This window comes from Liolophura sinensis, chromosome 11, assembly GCF_032854445.1.
Source record: "Liolophura sinensis isolate JHLJ2023 chromosome 11, CUHK_Ljap_v2, whole genome shotgun sequence".
NCBI lineage: Eukaryota > Metazoa > Mollusca > Polyplacophora > Chitonida > Chitonidae > Liolophura > Liolophura sinensis.
Genome location: NC_088305.1, coordinates 12,842,943 through 12,859,118, shown reverse-complemented (window position 1 = coordinate 12,859,118; position 16,176 = coordinate 12,842,943). Strand labels below are relative to the sequence as shown.

Below are 16,176 nucleotides of genomic sequence, written 5' to 3'. Positions count from 1 at the left end.
ATGTGCAGGTAGCTTTTTACCCACACTCAGTCTAATGTCACATTCTTAGCCAACTGCACATGCAATTTATCCTGGGATCCGTACTAGCTCTACAATCAGCCACAACTTATCCTGGGATCCATACTAGCTCTACAATCAGCCACAACTTATCCCAGGATCTGTACGAGCTCTACAATCAGCCACAACTTATCCCAGGATCCGTACGAGCTCTACAATCAGCCACAACTTATCCCAGGATCCCTACAATCAGCCACAACTTATCCCAGGATCCGTACAAGCTCTACAATCAGCCACAACTTATCCCGGGATCCGTACAAGTTCTACAATCAGCCACAATTTATTCTGGGATCCCTACGAGCTCTACAATCAGCCACAATTTATCCCAGGATCTGTACGAGCTCTACAATCAGCCACAACTTATCCCAGGATCTGAACGAGCTCTACAATCAGCCACAACTTCATAATTTGTGTCTTTCCGCATTCCAAATGGTTGTTCCTCATTACTAAGCAAAGACTTACGATTAACACTGAGTTTTGCGAACTCTCTGCGTTCCTTTCGATCAACTGTCAACTTCTCTCCGTTAGAAATCACATGATTGAAGTACAGGTATGTTACACAGAAATCAGAGTTCAATGCGTGTCATTTGATAACATGATTTCACCAACCTAACCTTTTGTACCTACACAACTACTTCGCTTTTTTTCTAGGGGTCAATGCTTCTCGGTATAAATACATGAATAATATAAAATGTAAAACTGAAATTTTCTAAAGTTCTAATTAAGATTTAAATGCACACAATATCAATCTCTAAAGTGCATGGACACATTTAATCAGTTAATAACCTCCATTAACCTTTATCTCACCACCCTAATTGTGTGTTCCACATGCCTGTCTGTCAAATTACATGCGTAAAGTTACAACACTGTTTTCATGGAGAGCAAATGTTAAGAAATTTACATCTGCCTATCAGGTCAGATACTTTACAGACTTCAGATATTGTTCAGTGAATTTAATCCCATAATAAAATGCAAAATAACATGTACAACCTATCTGGAGATGTCAAAACATTAACTGGCTCTTCCTGTATATGGGTCATCGTCATATGACGGAAAAATTGTACAGTATGATGTTTAACACCAAGCACTCACTCACTCCCTCTTTGATGTGGGTGAAATTACTTACAATAACAATTTCACCAAATGTGAAAAAAAAAAAAAAACAAGTATGAATCTTAGGACCAGAAATCTAAGAGGTAAATAACACATACTTGTACATGTATAGGAAGTTTTTTACTTTTGACTTACATGAACAGTTTGCCCATGGCTCATTCTAATCAGTATACATCCGTGTAAGTTCATAATTGTTTCCCCTTGTTCTCATAAGATTTCAACAAATTAAGCTGACATGCACCACTGACCTGAGCAGGTAGCAAATTAATTTGACATACCATGAAATACATGCATTAAGTCAGCGTTTGTCATCGACAGGTTTAGTGAATAAGCCGAAAGCTGAAGTCTAAATATGAAATGTGGCTCACATGGTGGGCCCTACATGTTAATTAGATATTAGACCAAAATTTTTAAAAACAGAATATTGTGTAACATTTGTATTTGTAGAGTTACATGTGATCGAAATACACTGTATTTGTAGAGTTACATGTGATCAAAATACACTGTATTTGTAGAGTTACATGCACAAGCAGACAAATACATACATATATTATCCATATTTCAAATCTGGGGTTGTCACTGACTCATTTGCCTCAAGCGTAAAATTATGTTCTCACCTCAGCTGATCCATTCTTGACCAATGAGATTGCACACTCAAATGCTAGATTCGAGTAATGATGTCATGTGTGTTAGAAACGTGGTGAAGATGCAGAGTTTTTGTCTGTAGACTTTAAAAATGATACGTGTATTAAAGTGAGCCTTACACCTCAATGGTGGATCGGCTTCCATGAGAACATTGGGTCATGCAGTCAAAGCAAACTTGGAACAATTCACGTGTGTTGGTACATGTGCACTGACAATGCTATCAACATTCTTTTGTCAATTTTAAAGTCATTTCCCAAAATTGTACTATTTGACACAAAAGCTCAACTAATAATGCATGCATGTTTGCTTTATGGTACAGTATTGTACATTCCAACATGTGTAATGGGATTAAATCTGCAAGGGGTATCCAATATTCATTAGCAACCACATGACCTCTAGCCCCCCACCCTGGCACCACCCCAACTCCAGGGGTCTGATGTCATGGTTCAACAGCGAGCACAATCCTAGGGGATGACCAACAAGCCTTATCAGGATTCCCCTGGGTCAAGGGCCCATGCCAGCCATTGTGATGACAGATGGTGGCCTATACCTAGTCTGCCCTTCACAACTCATGTCAGTACATCAGGGGTGTTTTTCATTAGGGTAAAACCCTGACTGATTAATGACATGTATACACAAGGGTGGAGGGGGGGGGGGGGAGGGGGTATGGGATGCTGCCTTAATTGCTGGTGGTTTGATGTTTGCTTGATTAATTGACTGTTGTTTATAGCCAAACTCCAGACTTTTGTTTGATGTTAGGAGGGAGGTCTGCTATTTTGGGGAATGTGTGTGAGTGTTGCAGAGCTGGGCAGGATTGTAGAATCTGAAACACTTGTAAGGCCAGGAAGATCAAGCCTGACTGAACAGACCCCTTGATCAAACAGGAGGGGCAAAAATTAACTAGCATACAATACACTGTATTTCACCTCAAATTTCCCCCAAATAAGGAAGTGTGCATGTTCAGAGGCAAGTAAGGGTCATAAAATATTATTTTTGGTGCTGGAACTTACATTTTGTCAGCAGTATATGTATATCATCCTAAATTCTGTCCAAAAAAAAAAAAATCAAAACCATTTTTTAATATTAACAAGGATCTCAATCTGTAACTTAACATCCTGGATGAAATTTTACACTCGTAAGTCAAAGACAGCAAGTGATCAAAACTCAAATTTTATCACCATTCAAAAATGATCCTCTTTCCTTGTTGCAAATTGCGCAAAGATCTCAGAGAAACATATGACACATTCATGTGAAGGCCTGGGATGCAAAAATGCTTGTAAAAAATAAATGATGGTGAAGATTCATGTGTAAAGATCTAGATTTATTTACTTATTTGATTGCTGTTTTTATGCCTTACTTAAGAATATTTCACTTATACAATGGCAGCCAGCATTATGGTGGGAGGAAACTGGGCAGAGCCCGGGGGGAACCCATGACCATCCGCAGGCTGCTGACAGACCTTCCCACATACAGCCAGAGAGGAAGCCAGCATGAGCTGGACTTGAACTCACAGCAATGGACACTGGGTAGAATTTCGGCAGATACATTTGTGTAAGTGTTATTCCATATATATATATATATATATATATATATATATATATATATATATATATATATATATACATGTGCATGTATTTGTCATGTTGTTATATAGTGTGTACATGTTGTCTGTTGTATACAGTGCATATCATTATGTTCTCGTGTCCATAGATTTACAGTATATACTGTATGAATCAGGTTGTCATTACTGTAAAATTAACTCACAGCGACTGCTAAAGATCTAGAGTTCGATGAAATAAAACTCCATGTTTACAATTCTACGATTCATGTTTTTCATGGTACTGTATTTTTCCAAGTAAAATATCAATTCAATGTACATGTATGCAGTTTCACCACACTACTTCAAGTTACATGTACAAAAGCCCACTAAAAATGATGTGAAAATAAATTTACGAATGTACATGTGATGCAAGCTACATATATTTACATGTACCAGTACTTCTGACTAAACTATATATAACATGTACACATGTACAACTACATGTATGTGTGGACTGTAACACTCACTTACCACTTCCTTCCCCTTTTAAGTTTTAAGTGTAGTACTCGAGTTCTATCAATGTACCTAATCTTATCACTCAGGGTCTATTTATATAACCCCAGGGTTTTAAAATACACAAACGTCTACCCCACATGTACAGTGTGTTACCTTGCTTGTGCGTCACAAGGATTTTTTCATGTGCAGGGCTAATGACATTTGCTGACAACAACAACAACAACACAGACAATGTACGCACGTGTATTGATACATGAAGATCCATACAAGCAAATCACCAGGAGGCATACTTGTAAATTGTGTTCATTCACCTTACTGAAAACAACATGGCTATGAAGGAGTATTCACATTCTAATGGTAAAAATCTGGATGCTAATACTCACGATTTGGAACCCCTTGGATCCAGATCCGGATATTGGGATTCTGATAACGGTATCCTGATAGGCCAGATCTAGTTACACGGATTCTAATTCAATAGTTAAAACCTGACAGTGTACCAAATTCTTTTAAATTTTTGGGACACCCGGTCAGCAAATACAATTGTAATTGCAGCAGCAATATTTAGTTTATTTTTTTTTCTTCACATGGTTAGCCTATTTAATGAACAACATATAAGAATTCATATCTTTACTTTTAAAACAAACTAAGAGAGAAATGTAATTCTTTGCTTTCAGCACAACTAGATGTAATATCTGCCCTAAAAATTACAAGAATTAGGGTAATACTGAAATGCCAAGCCATGGCAAGGGCAGGGGCATAGGCTGGGCAGGGGGTGGGGGGGGAGGGTGGTCCCCCCATGTGAGGCAAAAATGTTTTGCTCACGTTGACAAAAAAAATATTTTAGCCTATATCTCTTACCTAGCCATTAACATTCATCCCACAGATATTTGCTGTAGCCTATATAGACCAATATTTCAATTTCTAAATAGTATATAGGCCTATTTAGTGAACCATTCCATACTGTGGCCTGTGAAAGACGGCGTGTTTTACAGAATTACCTCTCTAAAATCGTACCGTGCAGACAGCAGTAGCGACTTCTGTCTGGTGGACAAGACAGATACCGCACTTTTACTTGTACTGTTTGTAACTCTGCAACCCATGACAATAAATACTATACATTCAGGGACAGCCTGTTTTTAACCCCACCTAAGCTGAACATAAGTTGTTTTTTGTTTTTTTAACGTGGAAATGAATGTGTACACATTGGCCAAATCTGCATTTGAAAAACTTCAAAATCCCTCAGATTCTTTCTCCGGCAATCTAATATCCCGGAGCTTCCGGGGCCTAGGTGGCCCCTGCACCCTCTCCTAACAGACTGTGATAGTCCTTCCACTCTTGTTGAATTCGCATCTCCACTCCCAACCCCCCAAACCCACCGGCACCTGTGAAGATCCACGCTTCGTCCCTGCATGGTGTTTTATTCAGGCCTGTTTTGAGGAAGTAATTTTATCCTGAAGACAGAAACTCTCTAAAAGCCCTAAATGCATGTGAACAGCTCTGTCCAAGTGAATGTATATTTACATGTAGATGCATCTACTGTATATTCCCTAAAAATAGCCTTAAGAAAGTGCATTTCTAGAGGCAAATAAAGGTCACAATATATTAGTTTTCTGCTGAAGCTGTCATTTTCCCAGTGGTATATTATTCTTCCTTCTAAAAAACCTCAACACATATTTCTAAGTTTAAACTGAACATAAAGTCTGCCACTATATATATATATATATATATATATATATATATATATATATATAGAAATAATGATACAGGACACAATTACCACAGAAACATATGTAAAAATTGGGGATATGACACTAATGAACAACTCACTCTGAGTAGCCATGTTCTAAATTATACAATCCAAGAGATACAACATCGCTGACAGTGAATCAAAAATAGACATTTTCCTACGCAATAACGTTGGGAGGACTGTTTTCTTCACCAATGCCGTTTGTCAGTAAGGGGGCTGTTTCTCAAAGGGGTCGTAACGTTATGCAAGTCATACATACCAAGGAGGCATGACATCAAGGCCTCTTTGAGAAACAGCCCCCAGAAGATTAACAAGACACCTTGTGTAAATTCTAGCTCAGATATTTCAGTGTTTACCAAAAATTGGAGACAGAAAACAAAACAACAAATGTATAGATCGGAGTAGGACAAATGATTGGGCCCAGCACAGTAAATGTAACAATCGAGTTACAATGTAGGTCTGTGCCTTGTACCTTGCAAACTGCTTGCATGTACTTAATACTGCAAATGTTTTTTTTTCACCATGGGTAATTACTTAAAAAACATCAATGCATTAGGGTAAAACCACATCTGGCTGACAATGGCAAACTGCGCTTAATCAGATCTTCCTTTTAATGAAATGCTTAATCAATACAGTCAGACTGTCCTTTCATCAAACAGCATTTGTTAGTTAAGTATTGTATATGTGTTGTTGTTGTTTTTTATGTGTTGTTGCTGCTCATTTGACTTTACATGCTGTGGCTTTTTGATGCTAAGTTAGGCAAAAATAACGCCAGCAAAGGGGCAAGCATGAAAGAGAAAACCAAATGAATCACAAAATTACAAACCTAGAAAAAGGATTTATTTCAAGCGTAGAACCACCTGAAACTGAATGACAGAATTTATCAGCTAGCTGCTACAAGTAAATGTCATTCATGTCACTTACTACAGTGTACTTAACCGTGCATACACAGACTTATTCCAAAGTGAATCTGTTTTATTGATTTAATAAGTACACCATTTAGGTGTTCACATTCATGTACGTCCAATCTAGCTGCTCTTCTGAACAATTGGTAACACGAAATATTTTGAACAGTAAAAAGGTTACACACATAAATCTGATTTACAAAATGAACGATGGAAATAGCGAATATATAATGTACAGTATCTGTGTTTTCGTATACTAAAGAAGCCACAATCTCAGTCTGGTGTAACATCTATGACATGCACGCAAAATAGCAAAATTAATACAAAACATCACCTTAGCAAATGCCCTTCATCAGATTCCAAACTATTCCATGGGTAAAATATACCCTTTATCATAAAATAATTTCAGTGGTAAAATGTAATTAATTCAGAACATTACAGTAAATACCAGCCTATATATCACCCATCCCTGGCAAGGTGCCAGACCCCTACTTAAAAACACCTATTGTTTCTTCAAGTGTTTTGTCGAAAGCTATTTAATAATTTCCTTCCTTCAAAACGGGCATTGTAGGTCTTTTCCGCCACATACCACAATATCACTGTACCACTGTGGCACGACTAAAATGTATCTATACATGTATACTGAAATACCTTACAATATAAGGAAGTCTTTTGAAACACGAATACTCTACTTCTGACAGGATGTACACCCCACCTCACCCACCCGCATCCCACCTCACCCACCCGCCTCCCTCACCAAAGCTTACATTTTTCCTTTGGTCTTGCCAAAGCACATGTATTTATTTATTTATTTGATTGGTGTTTCACGCCATACTCAAGAATATTTCGCTTCTATGACGGCGACCTGCGTTATGGTGGGACGAAACCGGGCAGATCCCACAGGAAACCCATAACCATCCGCATGTTGCTGAAAGACCTTCCCACTTATGGCTTATTGAACTCACCGCAATGGACATTGGGTAGAATTGTACAAAGCACATGTACATTGTACATGTAATATGACAACATTTGCTTAATAATACATATACATACACTGTAGTACTGTATTTAACAACCTACAGCGTATGTATTGCATGTGTATATGCACAGTAGATCTAATACGTCTACGACTCACCACCATAACATACTCCATGATGATAGTGTAAACTATTTACGTATACACCTAGGTATGCACTCATTACATTGTATGTTTATACAATGGTTGTTCTTACATGTATGTTCTCAAACTTAGTCACAGCCTTTAGTGCTTAATAGGCCACATCAATTATAATCTTTGTTTTATGTGAAGAATGCATCTTTCCTCAACATCGGAGGGTATAAAAATAAAAATCAATTAATTGCTAGGAAATGTGGACTGTCATAAAAAATGTGCCTCCTATTGCACACATTTACATGCATGTGATCAGAAAGTCTTGAAAAAACAGAAAATCCACAAAACCATAACGATTGAACAAAGTAAATAGGTGGGTTTTTACTTGTATGAATTTTTTCAAGGTTGGCTCGCCCTTGAAACACAAAATAAAGATGGTATTGTCTTTACTCACTGCGCAATTTTTCATGGCAGAGCCGGCCTACATGTAAAACCACATGAAAAGCAAGTACGGTAAAATATGAATTTTACAGATGGTTGGATTTTACTACAGCAATGACATGTAAATATTGTGATGGTTTTTCTATTACAGATGGCTAACATACTGAATCTTTTCAATGTACACATTTACGCATAATATGTGACTGTGTTTAAAAGTGCTGAAAAGGGCACTTCTGTCACCCATGAATATATAGCAGGTTTTCAGTTTAGAATAGTAGTACTTTAACTCAGGCCATCCTTAAAAGGAATTCTTTGTTGGGGTAACCCAAAACTATTAGAAAAAACTGGGTAGGGTGGTACGGAAATTACTTGTACATGGTTCTCTATTTTACTCTAGTTAATGAAAAAGATAGGAATTTAAAAAAAAATTAAAAGGCTGGGACTGAAATAACTTCTCGCAAAAGTCCAATGAAACATACAAAGCAAGAGTAAAAATAGAAATTGTTGAGAAACTAGGTAACAAGTACTAGTAGTTCTCTTGGCCTTGTGTACCCAAAGCCTGCTGTAGGGGCCGGGAGGCATGGAGTTAAAACCCCATAGAGAGGTTAAAATGAAGGAAAATGAATAATGAGATTGCTGAGGGGGAAAAAACAACAACAATAAAACGTCTGCTTTATTATTGAAATTCCACTGTCACAACATTTCAATTTTCTTTTATTTGTTTCCTTTACTATCTCTTTATTAAAAAAAAAACATAAAATTAATGAAATATACATTGCGGTATTAATTTTACAGTAATGACAACCTGATTCATACAGTATACACTGTAAATCTATGGACATGAGAACATAACGATGTGCACTGTATACAACAGACAACATGAATGTTGTACACACTATATAAAAACATGACAAATACATGCACATGTATATATATATATATATATATATATATATATATATATATATATATATATATATGAGGGATAACACTTATACAAATGTATCCCCCTAAATTCTACCTAATGTCCATTGCTGTGAGTTGAAGTCCAGCTCATGCTGGCTTCCTCCCCAGCCGTACGTGGGAAGGTCTGCCAGCACCCTGAGGATAGTCATGGGTTTCCCCAAGGCTCTACCCAGTTTCCTCTCACCATAACGCCGTGGTGAAATAAGTGAAATATTTTTGAGTACTGCGTAAAATACCGATCAAATAAATATATCTACTCAATGTCTTGATGTCTGGGGGTCAGATAAATATGGTCGGATTGACGGGTAAGGGCTGAATGTTTTATCAGATTAACGGAAAACTATGCAGAATGTACATAATATCTTGGCACTGGTGGCACGTTCTACATGTGTACAAAGCAGTTATTTCATAAATAACATTTCTGCAATGCATTCAAGCAAATCATGCATAACTGCAATCTTACAACAGACATACATTTACATATAGTATCTACAGCATGGCATACATGTACTTGTGGTATCTTCAGCATGGCATACATATACACGTACATGTAATATCTTTAGCATGGCATACATGTACATGTAGTATCTACAGCATGGCACACATGTACATGTAGTATCTACAGCATGGCATACATGTACATGTAATATCTTCAGCATGAAATACATGTACATGTAATATCTTCAGCATGAAATACATGTACATGTAGTATCTACAGCATGGCATACATGTACATGTAATATCTTCAGCATGGCATACATATACATGTACATGTGATATCTACTGCATGGCAAACATGTACATGTAGTATCTACAGCATGGCATACATGTATATGTACATGTAATATCTACAGCATGGCATACATGTATGTAATATCTTCAGCATGGCATACATATACATGTACCTGTAGTACCTTCAGCATGGCATACATATACATGTACATGTGATATCTACTGCATGGCAAACATGTACATGTAGTATCTACAGCATGGCATACATGTACATGTAGTATCTACAGCATGGCATACATGTACATGTAGTATCTACAGCATGGCATACATGTACATGTAGTATCTACAGCATGGCATACATGTACATGTAATATCTTCAGCATGAAATACATGTACATGTAATATCTTCAGCATGAAATACATGTACATGTAGTATCTACAGCATGGCATACATGTACATGTAATATCTTCAGCATGGCATACATATACATGTACATGTGATATCTACTGCATGGCAAACATGTACATGTAGTATCTACAGCATGGCATACATGTATATGTACATGTAATATCTACAGCATGGCATACATGTATGTAATATCTTCAGCATGGCATACATATACATGTACCTGTAGTACCTTCAGCATGGCATACATATACATGTACATGTGATATCTACTGCATGGCAAACATGTACATGTAGTATCTACAGCATGGCATACATGTACATGTAATATCTACAGCATGGCATACATGTACATGTAGTAACTTCAGCACAGTGTACATGTACATATAGTACCTACAGCATGGCATACAAGTACATATACAAACTGCACATGGAAATCTAAAATATCTTCACATGTACAAGAATAGCTGTACACATGGAGCTTTACTTTTAATTCTATTTTCAGGGCAATGTTAACACTTTTACATTAATTCTGCGCAGTTCTCTAAATAAATGATCAGCAAATGACAGTTTTGTTCATATGATGTAGAACATTTTATTACAAAATATGCACAGGATATTGCAGCCCTTAAAATGTGCATAATGTTGTGGAAGTCATCACATGCATACACACATGTACGTGTACTTGTCTGGGGTGATAAATGTAGAAATCCACTTCATGTGCAGATCTATCATTCCTCAGAATTTAGCAGGACTGTGTCCACAACGCATGCACCCGCGCCTACATGATCTTTCATACCGTGTATATTGATGTCACATCATAAACATCTGGGGAAATTCATTCTGATGATAGTGTAAGTTAGTGCAGTTGTTACACACGACTGCCTGATAACAGCTAGGTACTGTATCTGTACATCACTGAATTCTATGTGCAGTTTTTCCACATCTTCAACATCACCATCTTTTACATCTTAACGCACCAGCAGCATACTGCAAAAAGCGGATACATGTTTTCTTGACACTGCATAGAGGTGCGTCTGTTTTGAATGCAAATGTCATCAAAGTCAAGGATTTGTGGAAACAGATATATCCACATTTCAGTTTTGACCTTTTTCGGATTCTTAATGAGACCTCTCCATTTACATGCATACATGTGGTTCTACATTTAAATGTAAAACATTAACAGGCACTGTACTTTAGAACAACAAATGACATATTATTAGACTAGAACGTCTACATGTGCCTGTATCTGCTGTAAAAATGACAATTCAAAATCCATCTATTTATCAATTTCAGACAATTGGATACAACTTGACCTTGTCCATCATATCCTTGTCAAAATTGTTTTTCAAGCAGCTCTAGGCTGCATGTACATGGACACCATGGCTGCCAAGGTCATGAATGCAAATTTTACCCTCAATATTCAAACGATCACATGAAGGTCCACCCAGATCAAATCCCTGATCAGCAAACTATATGTATTTAGTCCTTTCACAATTAATTCTCCCAGGAAACAGACCTTTAAGACAACTACAGCTGACCATGGAGGTGTTACTGTTACTCCTAAGATTTAATGCATTATCATGTACAGGTGTATTCAGTTACTGCTCCCCATCCCACTAGAGAGAAAAACACCTGGCACAAAGGTCATCATATTACTGTTAGTGTGTTTATACATACACTATGAATCCCTGTGGAGAACCAGCGGAGGAGGGTACGCAGGAAACACATAACAGCCGGTGACACATGGAGCCTCCCTGCCCGATGCCACTCAATGATTTTACTCGCACCTCTGTTGGTACTGGTACATATGCAGTACTAAAGTCACAGGCTGTCTCGCACACAGGTTACATGTACATGTGTATAACTACAGACGTAATCCTGAGTTATCTTCTCATCCAGCAATCACCTGTGTCTTCTGAATAAGGAAAAACTTACTACATGTCTTCTCCCCTTCACTGCTCAAGCATCCTTGACTATATTTACATGCTAATCCTTCCGCCTCATGGTGTTTTCACTGTGCTTTTTAGTGTGCATGTTCACCAGTCTTATTAATATCTACTCTGAAGCATGATCAGGATAATTCCACTTACAGCATCAACTGTTTTTTTCTATGTTTGTACCGTTATTAGCTTTCTAAACAGGCACATACCTGAACACTATAATTAATTATATTAATCATCATGCATAATAATAAAAGGTCCGAGACCGCTTTCACAAAACGTCGTAAGTCACACTTCACATAACTTTTCATAAAAGATATTGTCTAGGTTGCCATAAAGTGACGTCATTTCTGAGAAAAGTTACCAAAAAATTTGATTTGTTTAGTTTTGTGAAAATTTTGTCAAAATTCCTGAACCCATAAAAATACTGCTCTATATGAAAAATAGTTCTTCTTTTACTCAATGTATTTCCACCCTCACGTACATAACATGTATTAAATGATAAATATCTACACATGCCGAAAGCAGTATATTATACACGCACTTGACTTTATAATATGAGAAAACTCGCTCAAAATGAATGATACACATGTATTTCATATAAATGCTCTTTCTAGATTGAGAAAACATCTCCTGTAGCCGTACACATTCATGTACGTGCATATTTCATCACAAATCATTAATCACTGCAGGAGAATTATTTAGAATATGTCAGGTATTTAATAGCCCACTTCACCACAGCACTACAACGCTCATTGATTTGGAGTGCTGGCAAGGTTAGAAATTAACCACAGTACAGCAATATCTGTCAGCAATACCTTAATCCAATATAGGCCTTGTACATAACTACATTGCATGTAAAGTGTTTCACCATATAAATGTAGTTACATGTACAAATGCATAATACTTAAATATCCACACACAGTAATTGAAACAGTGCAGCTTCCATTTGACACAGATGTGACATTTAACTTTCCCCATTACTCTGACTTTACATGAATGTTAAAAAAATCAAATGACTCACAACAGAGATACTGCAAGTGTCCTGATGTATAAAACACAAATTCAAACAGGGTGCACTGTCTGTACATATACATGTAAATTACAGTCTGCATGCCCAGACATAGATACATAGCTGTACAATGCATGGGCCAGCTTGTTAACCTGTACTTGTACATAGCATGACAGACAGTTTCATATTTACTTATCTGATTAAGTGTTTTACACCCTACCCAAGAATATTTTACTCATATGACACCGCCCAGCATTAGGGTAATGGAAGGAAAACGAGCAGAACTTCTGGGGGGGGAGGGGGGGGGGGGCTGACCACGACAGTTTCACAAGACTGAGTTGGAAAGCTTAGTTTGATGTTCATTCCATGTGTATGAACACGTACATCAGAAATAAGTACTACAATATGGACCAAGTGGAAATACACCATACATGTAACTGTAATAACATGGACAAAATGGAAATACACTCCACATGTAACTGTAACAATACGAACAAAGTGGAAATACACTCTACATTTAACAGTAACAATATGGACAAAGTGGAAATACACCGTACATGTAACTGTAACAATATGGACAAAGTAGAAATACACTCTACATGTAGCTGTAGCAATATGGACAAACTGTAACAATATGGACAAAGTGAAAATACACCGTACATGTAACTGTAACAGTCATGTCGTAACTCTCAGACTGAACCCGAAACACAATCACACTACATGTATACGTATTTAAATTGGGGGATGGAAATTTTGTTCCTACTACATCGGTCCTGCTACAACAGGACAATATCAGCTAGATGTACATGTACAGTAAAGAAAAAATAAGTGAATTGACAGGGGTATCAGGTATTGGCTAACTATGTTCGCACTCTTTACATTGGAAAATACAGTGATTTATTGTCTTTCTTACACATACATGTTACGTAAAATTCCCAAATGTTATTATGTATTCTTCATATCTCATTCAGGAGTTGCAGAACAAATTAGCAACATCCAAAGGCTGTAGGGTTAATGGTACAGCCAGCCTTGGCAGAGGAAATGACCACATGCCAGGAATCTTAAAGGCCAAGGTGCTTAGTCAGACTAAAACAAGGGGAGAGAGAGAGAAGGGTTGGGAGAAGAGGTCAGGGGCTGGGGTGGGTCCAGTGGGTGGTAGGTACCGTGACACAGATGTAGCCATATTTCAAAATCAGGATCATCAATCTTGTGAAAATTACATATGAGTATGGACAGGTCTCAAAATGATATGGATGGGTTGGGAGATTCAGCCCTGATGAATGTCTACAGCAAGAAGACAACTTCCATGTGCCGACATCCACAGCAGTGTATGTACATGAACAGTATGTGTGCTTGTCACAAAAAAGGGTGTCTTCAGCATAAATTATATACATGTATGAAGAAGAAAGTACATAAGTACTTCAAAATGGAGCTAATCATGCAGTCCCAAATTCAGATGCAAAGAAGATTTATTGGTGACACTGTTTGCCAGCAACTAAGCCTAATAATCGCTGTATAGGCTACATGTACAGGTACTGTTATCCCTAAAGTTCACATGCAACGGCAGAGTTTCAGAAGGATGGTATTACTTAGGATGAGGACAGCCCTGCTAAACTTCTGTGCACCCTCTTCTGAAGTCATGGCACTGTCATGACACCTGAATGCACGTATTTAATTAACACCTGTCAGGTAAAATTGGCACAGACTTTGATCTGGATAAATGCATTGTACAAATTACTGGTCATTATAGACTAAGCAAACCTAAGCCTATGTACATATAAGTAAATAAACTTTAAATCCAATGATGTAATGACACACAGGATTACCAACTACAGATTACCTGCACTACACACCCAGGTGCTAAATCAAGGTCAAGGGTCAATACAACCTGTGACCTAGATACCACAAATGAATGTAAACATATCACAGATGCTATATTGCTCACTCAACAAGCCTGCATTCTGCATGCTATTTAACTACTGGTGTAGGGGCTAAAGAAATAATTTACAACCCTACCAGCCAAGCAATTATTTTTGGCTGTGCGAAAACAATTTAGACGTATTGTCGGGCGACAAAAATAGCCCAAGTTTTTAAATGTCAAAACTCTTCTTGTGTAGAAAAGGGGGGATCACCCAGTTACGATCCAACATGGCGGAGAGGCCGTGCTAGCTACCCACAAAAATGTCACACCTTTGAGAGGTGATAGCTGATTAAAACACAGGCTAACTAACATATCAGACAACGGTCCAGGTATGGTCGATTATCGATAAATTCTACTTTACCTTTCCTGTGGCCTTTTTGTAGCGGGTAATGGCCTTCTCCACCAGATCTCGCACCGGTAAATTCCCATCTCCGCAAGGTACAATAACTCGCGTACTCCCAAAACACACAGTCACCTTCATCATACAATCAGCGTACCATCGCCCCTATGCGTATCAACCGCCGACTCTACCGTCATCCTTGAAAAATAACACTCCCGATTTAAAACCCCCCCTTGTTTACAGTCGGAATGACTTGCCGACTTCCGCCATAGCGAGCGAGTTAGAGAGCTACACTGTTATACTCGAGCTACAACAACTTCCCTTCTCCACGACTCGATTCGAAATACGAAACCGAACTAGAGTCGGAGTCGGAGGAGGGTCTCTACGGACCCCCGAGAACATGCGCTTTTACACTTGTGCGGTCCTGATGGTCTGAAGAAGGCAGTACGTTATAAAAGCGATTGTTATCATAGACAAGAATGTTTGATGGCGGATTTAGGCACAATAAGGCGAGGGACAAATCTTCGGAGCTTTAAAATGTCCAGACAACAACGGTGGAATTGTTGTTTTCCCGAATGCATGGGTTCTTTGGGAAGCGATGAAGCCGAGGGGCCATCGTAGCAAAATGTCCTCAGTAATGCGATGGGTCACAACGAGAGGCCGCACCGCGCCCCGATCTTCATGTCACTCCGGGGCAAATTCCCAAAGCTCTCTAGATTTGTTTCACACCGGCCAGGGCCCCTGGCTGTGCAAAGAACAGCGTGTGAAATTAGAACAATGG

General features: G+C 38.1%; 1 protein-coding gene across 3 annotated transcripts in view; it reads right to left on the bottom strand.

Annotated features, from left to right (window-relative positions):
- LOC135477691 (partitioning defective 3 homolog) overlaps positions 1-15,688 on the bottom strand; it is a 64,107-nt gene extending 48,419 nt beyond the window's left edge. For all 3 annotated transcript variants that reach the window (XM_064757879.1, XM_064757880.1, XM_064757881.1), the window contains exon 1: positions 15,417-15,688. In XM_064757879.1, the coding sequence (XP_064613949.1) occupies positions 15,417-15,539 (123 nt within the window). In that variant the 5' untranslated portion in view covers positions 15,540-15,688. The remainder of the gene's footprint in view (positions 1-15,416) is intronic.
- Between the last annotated feature and the right edge of the window lie 488 nt (positions 15,689-16,176).